We start from the raw sequence: 9,748 nt of genomic DNA, 5'->3' as shown, positions 1-9,748 counted from the left end.
TTATCTCCTTTTTACTGTATAAACTCTTTCACTCCAAGCTTCCTTGACTAAATGGAGAAAAAAAAAAATTATACTCCATTGAAGCTGAAAAATAAAACCTTCGTTTATTTTTTTTTTAAAGATAAACATTGTTGATCTGCACTAATCGTAACATTCTGAAGGAAATAAAACAATATTCAACATCTGCAATCTATAAATAAATAATACCATTTTACTTATTCTGTTAGGCAAAGATAACGTTGGAAATGAGAAAAGTGGATAATGCTACTGATTTAAAGGTATCAGATATGGTATTTGATTCTGAGGAAATGAAAACAAATGGAAAAAATGACTATAGTAATGGACTTAGTATATACATAAACTTTATATACTTGACAGACTGAAATAAGTCCTTCATTAGGAGAACAGCAGCAAAAATTAGGACAATTAAAATCAGCATTTAAGAATCTGCTGTATTGTTAGGAATAAGCCTAAGACTCCCCTGTACCAGTGAGGCCCAATGAAAATCAATTACTGCTGTATTCAAGCCAGTGACTCCATGTCTCAATTTCGTATGTGCTGCCTTACTCTGGGTTCAAACTACACCTTCAGAAACAACAGCCTAAAAGGGTAGAAGGGTTATGATTCATCATGGCTTGTGGAACCAGTCTCACTGCATTATAGTCACAGTATATAAACAACTCCATTGGTAATTAAAATAGCAAAGCCAGGCTCAACTGGACGCCCTCATGTTATAAACACATCATATATCAGAATTACAAATTAGAGAAATAAAGACAAGTAATGGCATGAAAGTTTATTAAAAAAAAAAAAAAAAACTGTACCATGCTGATCACCAAGACCAACATACATATTATGATGGCTTTTCTCTTGGGTATTAACATTGCAGTATTTTTGTATACTGAAATGTTTCAATAGGACCAAGAACGTTAGAGAAATAAAAATCTTAGATGAAAATAAGCATGAATAATTCTGGTGTTCCACTCCACAGAATTTAATAAACCCTTCATGAATCAGTGGCATTATAATGTAATGTAGTTATGAAGAACAAAAGTTTTCTTGTAAGTAGGCAGCATGAACCTATACTTCCTTGTACTTTTATCTTTAGTTTTTGTAATTTAAGCTATGCCCACCTGACTAAAGCACAGACAAGACCTCCGATACTTCCATGCAATCAATGCACATGTTTAGTGAGTCTACTTAGGGGGAAAAAAAAAAAAAAATCAAACCACCATCAAAATAAAGAGGCAAATAAAGTGATTTCCAAATCATTTGAAAAGCATAATGCTTATTTATCCAATACAGACTCAAACTTTAAATTAAATGCTATAATCTCTAAACTTCTGCAATAAAATTAACCTTTATATATGGGTTTTTCATTTATAGAACTGTATTCTGCAATCAATAAAATAAAATTACTTTTTAGAGGACAATATATTTGGTTACAGTTCCACATACCTGTAGTAAAGACAAAGCCACATGATGTTTAATCTGGCTCTAAGTAACCTAAACTATAAAAATTTTGACCAAATTAACAAAATTATGCTAATCTGTTCTTAAATGTATAGCCCATATGAGATTACTTTTCAGAGATTAAATGTGCTGTTGACTGTTTATTTCAATTACCTTTTCTTTTTGTGACTACCTGCAAACTGACCCTTTTCTTTAACTGGTATAACTCACCAGTAGTTCAAACTGACCTCTTTATTTATCACGTTACCATTTCAGTACCAAGGGATTTTTGAGGCAGCGTTAAGTTTGACTTCATAAAAACAGTGGATACTTTAACTTTTCAGTGACAGCTTTTTAATCTGCAAGCTCAAAAATCACATTATTTATTTAGCTCACCACCTATATAAAAATGTTGAGATTTTGGCATTTCAAGTCAGAATCACTTTGTGCTTTTTAAATCAAGCTGCTTTTGAATCTTTTTGGTATTTATTAGCATTCGTATTTTCTTTAATTAATAAAAGACCAAATGTCCTTGGGGACTTATCAATGCTTTCTTTTAAAAAATGCAGTATAAGTCGATGACTTTTTTTCCTTCAGTATCAGGAATAGTAGAAATTAATATCTGGTCCCTCCTTACCTCAACCAATACTACTTTTCATCACATATAACACTGAATTTTACAGACATCCCTGAAAAGTTTTTGATTAAGTAAACAAGTGAATCACAGTGGAGTCTCAATCAGTTAACAGTGTAGATCGATTAAAAAACAAAAAATACTATCACACTGAAAATAGTAAAAGATCTTCAAGCTAAGAAATAAAATAAACAACAACAAAAAAAAAACCCTAAGAACTAAAACCAAATGTTATTGTCACTGATCCTGTACTTGCATCCCCTGACTGATCAGACTCCTCTTCTCCATTTCATAAGACATGTTTACTTAAACCTTCACTCCAAGTTTTTAGGACACTTGAGTGAAGAGGCTTATGCTACCGTAGCATCTGAGGGAATATAGTGGCACCATTTTCTTCCCTAACAGACAGACTTCATATCTAAAGATGAGCATCAAATCTTTCTCTACTCTCACCAGCATTTCATCAGGAGATAAGACTTGCTGTGCAAATTGTTGAACTGGCTGGTCCTCTCCACACCCCCCCTTCTACCCCACCTCCCCCACCCCCACTCCACCTCCACCACCCCAGCCAATACCATCATTTTGTTATTACATGCACTGGCGTTTCACTCTTTCAATCATAAAAATTGTGGCTTACTTTAAAAAAAAAAAAAAAAAGGAGGGAGGAGGAAGAAACAAAAAACCAAGAGTCTAAAGGCACAAAGTCGCATAGCTGCTCTAGTTGGAGTTTGTAAACAGAGAGTAAGTTGAATTTAGGTAATCCCAATTTATGAGAGTAAAAAGGCATCCACAGCCAGCTTTTATCCAGCCAGCTTCTTTGAGACCCTTCTAGGGTTTTGAGGTCTACAAAGTATGCACTAAAATACCCATACTTCAAAAAGCAATAAGGCAAATAGTATAATCATTATTCCAAAAGTTACAATGGTAGTGTAGGCATACATAGTATAATTTAGTTACAATGTGTGGTACTGTTTCTATTACATAACATATTAACTGTTTCCTTCCTACATAATTATATATTCAGCTGGGCTTCAGTTGAACACAAAACCATCCTTGTACCACCACTGATAGTTGGCAATAGCTCTTTGATAGCAGTTTTCATCCGGCTGTAGAAATTATCCTTTGAACTGAAAAAAGTCTACAATCCAATGTTTAGTCATTAAACACTATCATATTTGTGAAGAGCTTCTTCCAACTTCTGGGTCACTTTTTGGAAAAATATTATTTGTTGTTGTAAGAAATGCTGCATCTGTGATTTAAAGTCTCTTACTCGAATTTGATGGAAGTGGTGAATTTCAGCCAAAGTGGCAAAAGAGATAGTGTTACAGCGATCTTGAATGCCATCTGCCTTTTGGACCTCCATCTTTCCTTCTTCCACATGTCGCCTACTCTCCTTTACTTTGGTAAGAGCTCCTGTAGTTTAAAAATAATAATAATAATATTAAATTAAAAAGAAAAAAATATATATATACACACACACATATCCCAATGGTATAGCTGCATATTAAACACAATCTTGGCCATTCTAAATACTTGCCTAAACTATCTTAAAGTTCTCTGGAATTTAAAATACTTTAATTGCCCACTGAAAAGAAGGAATTTGGTAACATTTCTGAAAACACCTTCATTGCTGCAATTTCACCTTATTAAACACTATTATTTTCTATTTCACATCTCATCCCAATAGAGATACTATAAAGAGCATAAACTACAAGGGACTATCTCCAAAGAGACAAACCAAGAAACTGTGATGTTTTCAACATTCCTCAGAGAAAAAGTTTGAGTGGCTACGGCACTTGACTGCTAACCAGAAGGCTGGCGGTTCAAATCCACCAGCCACTCCTCGGAAGGAAGATGGGGCAATCTACTTCCATAGTGATACTGCCTCGGAAACCCAAGGAGGGGTCACTATGAGTCGGGGCTGACTCGACGGCAAAACAACAACAATATAAGGAAGTACTGTTAAATATAAAAACCCACTTCCTCAGAATGTCACTATAGAATTATTGTAAAGGACTTCCAAAAATACCAACTTTTCCGAGAAATCACGCCATGGTTCTGGAGGGTGCTTGGCAATGTTGCTGGTCTACCACTGAAGACAACCTTCAATGAGGCTGGCCAAGCCCATGTCTTGTTCATCCACAAAGAATGCCTGATCAACATGCTCCCCATAGAGTAGTCAATGAGGACACCATTAGAACCCCACATCTAGAGTACAAGGGCCAGGAGAAAAAACAATTCACCATCATTTCTCTGGGGGCAGTGGTTGTTCAATGGCAGAATTCTTGCCTTCCATGTGGAAGAACTGGGTTTGATTCCCTGCCAATGAACGTCTTACACAGCCATCACCTGTCTATCATTGGCAGCTTCTGTGTTGCTATGATGCTGAACAGGTTTCAGCTGAGCTTCCAGACTAAACTAGACTAGATGGAAGGACCGGGCAATCTACTTCTGAAAATCAGCCAATGAAAACCCTATGAACCACAGCAGTCTGATTGGTAACCACACCTGAGGATGGTGCAAGACTGGGCAGTGTTTATTCCATTATGCATGAGGTTACCAAGAGTCAGCAGCTGACTCAATGACAGCTAACAACAAAGATGGGTGAGTTTTAAGATTGACCTAATTGAATGCAACGTGACTTGGGAATGAAGGCACAAGTGCCATGGCCTCCTCAAGAAATATCACAGGAGGATGTGCAGGGCTAGGGGTGGCACCTCAGCCATCCTGGCATGGATCACATGAGGGCAGTAGTCATATAAAGCGTAGTCACATAAAGACATAAAAGGCTAAGAATGTTTAAGGATGGAAAACATGGTAGTCATGGAGGCTTGGGAATAAATGACAGACGTACAGCTAATATCACTTGAGCACAGCCAGCTCAGAAATTCAGATTTCCCAGCTCCATCTAGTACTCCTACTACTAAACCATCGAGAAATACAAGATAGAACAGAGAGAGAGAAGACTAGGAGACCTGACTTGGCAGTATGGCAACATGCCAACACCAAGGAAAGAAAATGTAGTCTGTTTGAGAGGTGTGGAAGCTGAGAACTTTGTTTCAAAATGCTGAGTTTCTATAAATGGTGATTTAAATGTATACAAAAAAGATGCCCCATTTCCACATTTCTTCAAATCTCCTGCCAAATAAAATAGAATAAACCTAACATTAAACAAAACCTTTAAAGATTAAAGTGTTTTTTGCACAGCTTAAAGACTTGAGAAATTAAAAATCACTACCACCCCCAAATTTTATGCACATATACACACCCACACATTTATTTATTTATTCTAAATTAGATCTTTGGGAGCTCTGGTAGCATAAAGGCTAAGGGACTTGACTGCTAACCAGAAGACTGGCGGTTCAAACCCACCTGCCACTCCTCAGAAGGAAGATGGGGCAATCTACTTCCTTAGTGATACTGCCTCAGAAACCCAAGGAGGGGTTCGCTATGAGTCAGGTCCGACTTGACGGCACGCTAACAACAACAACAAATTAGATTTTTAGGTGAAAAGCAGCACAGCCCATGGCACAGGGATAATACACCCTACACAAGTGCGCGGAACACTTACCCACATGCTTCTATTTCATGCGTGACAGAGACATGCGGTCTGCTCCAGAGAGAGGACTCACTCAAGCCAACACGGCTTCAACAAGATCTCTGTCCCAATCCTACTCAGTCATCACTCTGAAAGTACAGCACTTTTACTATGGCTAACAATACTAGTAAAATACAAAAATTTTCCTACATTTCGTTTTAGAAAGGGCCCTGGTGGAACAGTGCTTAAGTACTCAGCTGCTAACCAAAAGACTGGCTGTTTGAACCTACCAGCCCCTCCATGGAAGAAAGATGTGGCAACTGCTCTAGTAAAGATATACAGCCTTGGAAACCCTCTGGGCAGTTCTATTCTGTCCTACAGGGTAGCTGTAAGTCAGAACTGACACGACAGCAGTGGCTTTGTAGTTTTGGTTCAGTGGCAAAATTCTCTCCTTCCATGCAAGAAACCCAGGTGTGACTCCTGGCCAACACACCTCAAGAGTAGCCACCACCCATCTGCCCATGAAGGCTTTCATGTAGCTGTAATGTTAAGCCTTCTGGCCTAAGAAGAACAAGGAAGAAAGGCCTGGAGATCTGCTTCTGAAAATCAGGCAGTGAAACCCTTCTGGATCACAACACAGGGCTGGCACGGATCAGAGCCACTTGGACAAGAGACAGTAATAAAGTTCATGTTAAAACAAGAAAGAGAAAGACATCTCCACACAAAAAAGGGGGGGGGCGATTTTTTTTTTTTTTTTTTTTTATCTTCATTGCATTTGTATACATTTCACATCCTATATACAGAAATTAAAGTTGAAAAGACCAGGAAAGCACAAGTACTGTAGATCTAAAGAAAAATAATTTCAAGAGGATGAGTGACAATATGAAATTACAGAATGCAAGTTTAAACACAGTCAACAGAAAATGAGAAAAAGAAGAGAAGTAGTTTCAGGTGGCTTAACAAATTTTTGATTTGCTTTCAGTCCACTGCTCCCAAGGGAGCCACAGCCCAAGGGAAAAATACTTGGGACAAGCACCCAGGGCTCGTCATAGTCCTATCTGGATCCTGACGCATCTGTTTAACAGTTGTTGCTCCTATTTCTAATATTCTGGAAGTATCTCTAGTTCTAGTCATTAGAGGAGTTTGAATGTTAACTCAGTTGTAGTCTGTTAAACTGGTTTGATCCAAACCAGATCACCATATTAATTTCTAGAAATTATATTCTATTACAGAGAATTACAGATGTGTGTCTGGAACCAGTTTTAAAAGAATCAAGGCTTAAGTTTTCGTAGCTTATCATACTGGTACACATTTTCCGAACTCAGGCACAGCAGCAAGTGTTAAATCTTTCTGAGGCATCAGGACCTTTTGGCATTTAATATCTTCTTTTTAACTGTACAAGCTACACGAGTAAAGCAGAATTTACAACTCATTTGCCCCTTTCCCAGGATGAATTTATTAATAAATAACACAAATTTCTTTTTTTTTTTTTTAAATTGTGATTTGGATGAAAGTTTACAGAGCTAATTCACTTTCCATATAGCAGTTCACACACACATTGTCTCATGACATTGATTACAATTAACCCCAATGCAACAGCTCCCCTTCCTCCTGATAGTTACCCCTTCCCTGTGTCTATCCCTCCATTACTCCTGGCCCCTGAACTGTCTCCCTGTACATGAACAGCCCTTCTTTCTCCCATGATTGTTCTCTCCAAGGAGTGTATCCACCTCAGCTAAATGTTCAACTCATATGCCTGTCTTTTGTTTGGCTGGAAACTACAGGTGTGGGTTCAATTCCAGACCTGAAGGGGAGCTAGGGGCCATAGTCTCAGTGGTTCCACAAGGCTTTATCAGACCAGCAAACCTGGTCCCTTTTTTTTTTTCCTTTTTCCAAATGATTTTGTTTTGTTCCACATTATTTGTTCCTCATTATCCAGGATCTCCTACATAGATCCCACTCGGAGTGCTTGACAGTGGTAACTGGGCACCATCTAGTTCTTCTGTCTCAGTCGTATAGGCTGCACAACACATAGTGTACCAGTCACGAGGACTACTTGTTTCCATGAATCTTTGTTTTTCTTCATTCTTCTTTGCTCTGGATGAGGAAAGACCTATCGCTGCATCTAGATGGCTGCTTCTAAGCTTTTAATATCCCAGTCACTACTTGCCAAAGTAAGAGATGAAACAATGTTTTATGTAGTATATTATGCCAGTTGAGCTTGATGTTCCCTGCAACTATGATCCCAAGCCCACAGGTCCAACTACTCGTTCCCTCTGGGTAGCTGGCAGTGACCAAGCAGTGACTACAAACTTGTATCTTGTCAGCTCTACTATACACCTGGGAATTCTTACAGAACATACAAATACACTTGTAGAACCATCATCTGCTAATCCTATACGTGGTTTGTGTATACTCCCTGCTGCATAGACATACCTAATAGATCAGCCTGTCAGCCCATCTATCTACCCATATACCCGTGTTTGCCTTCACTGACAACGCAGTACTGTATATGCCAAAGGGTTCATATTTGTCATCTGAACCTCCCATGTACCTCTCTATGTCTTCCTCTTCCTCAATTGCCACCATGTTGATCATTCACATTTGGTACACTGTCCTTCTCTTCACCCAAATCAATACTTATCTCTATCTATCTAAGAGCGTTCCCTCCCGTCTCCTCACACCCCGGGTAACCAATAAAGAAAATTTCCATCCATATATAAACTGTTCCTTGACTATTACAATACTGGACTAATACAATATTTGTCCTTCTGTGATTGACTTATTTCACTCAGCATAATGTCCTCCAAGTTCATCCATGTTATGCGGTGTTTTGCAGATTCTACTTTATTCGTTAGGGTTGCACAGTATTCTATTGTGTGTATGTACCATAGTTTGGTTATCCATTCCTCAGCTGATAGAAACTTAGGTTGTTTCCAACTATATGCTATTGTAAATAGTGCTGTGATGAACATGGGTGTGCATATGTCTGCTCTTATCATGGCTCTCACTTCTTTAGGATATATACATAGTAATGGAATGGCTGGGTTAAATGGTATTTTTAATTCCAACTTTTGAAGGAATCACCATACTGCTTTCTACAGTGGTTGTACCATTTTACAGTCCCACCATCAATGTAAGAGTCCCAATCTCTCCACATCCTCACCAGCAATTTTATTTTCTGTCTTGTTGAATTCTGCTAGTGCTGGGGCAAGATGATATATCATTGTTGTTTTGATATGCATCTCTCTAATATAAAGTTAGTGATTGGTTTTTCCATATCCTTAAAGAATGTGGATGGGATCTGGATTAGTTTTGCATTGAATGTATAGATTGCTTTGGGTAAAACTGACATTTTCACAATGTTCAATCTTCCTATCCACGAGCAAGGTATGTTCTTCCACTTATGTAGATTTCTTATGGTTTCTTGAAGTAGTTTTTTATAGTTTTCTTTGTATAGGTCTTTTATGTCCCTGGTAAGATTTATTCCCAAGATTTTATTTTTTTGGTAGCTATTGTAAATGGTATTGATTTCTTTATTTCTTTTTCAGCAATCTTTTTGCTGGTACAGAGGAATCCAACTGATTTTTGGATGTTGATCTTGTATCATGCCACAATGCTAAATCTTGCAATTAGTTCCAACAGATTTTTGACTCAGTCTCTTGGGTTTTCTAGATATAGGATCATATCATCAGCAAATACGGATAATTTGACTTCTTCCTTACCAATCTGGATGCCTTTGATTTCCCTTTGTTGCCTTATGGCCCTGGCTAGGACTTCCAGTACAATGTTGAACAGAAGAGATGATAGAAGGAATCCTTGTCTGGTTCCTGTTCACAAGGGGAATGGTTTCAGTCTCTTTCCATTAAGAATAATGTTGGCTGTTGGTTTTGCATAGATGTCCTTTATCATGTTGAGGAATGTCTCTTCTTTTCCTATTTTGCTGAGTTTTGATCAAGAATGGGTGCTGGATTTTATCAAATGCCTTTTCTGCATCCATTGATATGATCATGTGGTTCTCTTCCTTTGTTTTATTTATGTGGTGGAGGATGTTGATGTTTTTCTAATGTTGAACCATCCCTGCATACCTGATACAAACCCCACTTGGTCATAATGGTATGTTG

The 9,748-nt window shown here is 38.0% G+C and overlaps 1 protein-coding gene across 1 annotated transcript in view; it reads right to left on the bottom strand.

Annotated features, from left to right (window-relative positions):
* Positions 1-3,245: 3,245 nt before the first annotated feature.
* The window catches only part of SNX18 (sorting nexin 18), a 63,462-nt gene continuing 56,959 nt past the window's right edge, over positions 3,246-9,748 (bottom strand). The window contains exon 2 of the mRNA XM_007951537.2: positions 3,246-3,499. Coding sequence (XP_007949728.1) covers positions 3,246-3,499 — 254 coding nt within the window. The remainder of the gene's footprint in view (positions 3,500-9,748) is intronic.

Source organism: Orycteropus afer, unplaced genomic scaffold, assembly GCF_000298275.1.
Source record: "Orycteropus afer afer isolate SDZICR_OR568_19922 unplaced genomic scaffold, OryAfe1.0 scaffold00296, whole genome shotgun sequence".
NCBI lineage: Eukaryota > Metazoa > Chordata > Mammalia > Tubulidentata > Orycteropodidae > Orycteropus > Orycteropus afer.
Note: the sequence above shows the minus strand (reverse complement) of the source record. Positions and strands in the feature narration are given on the sequence as shown.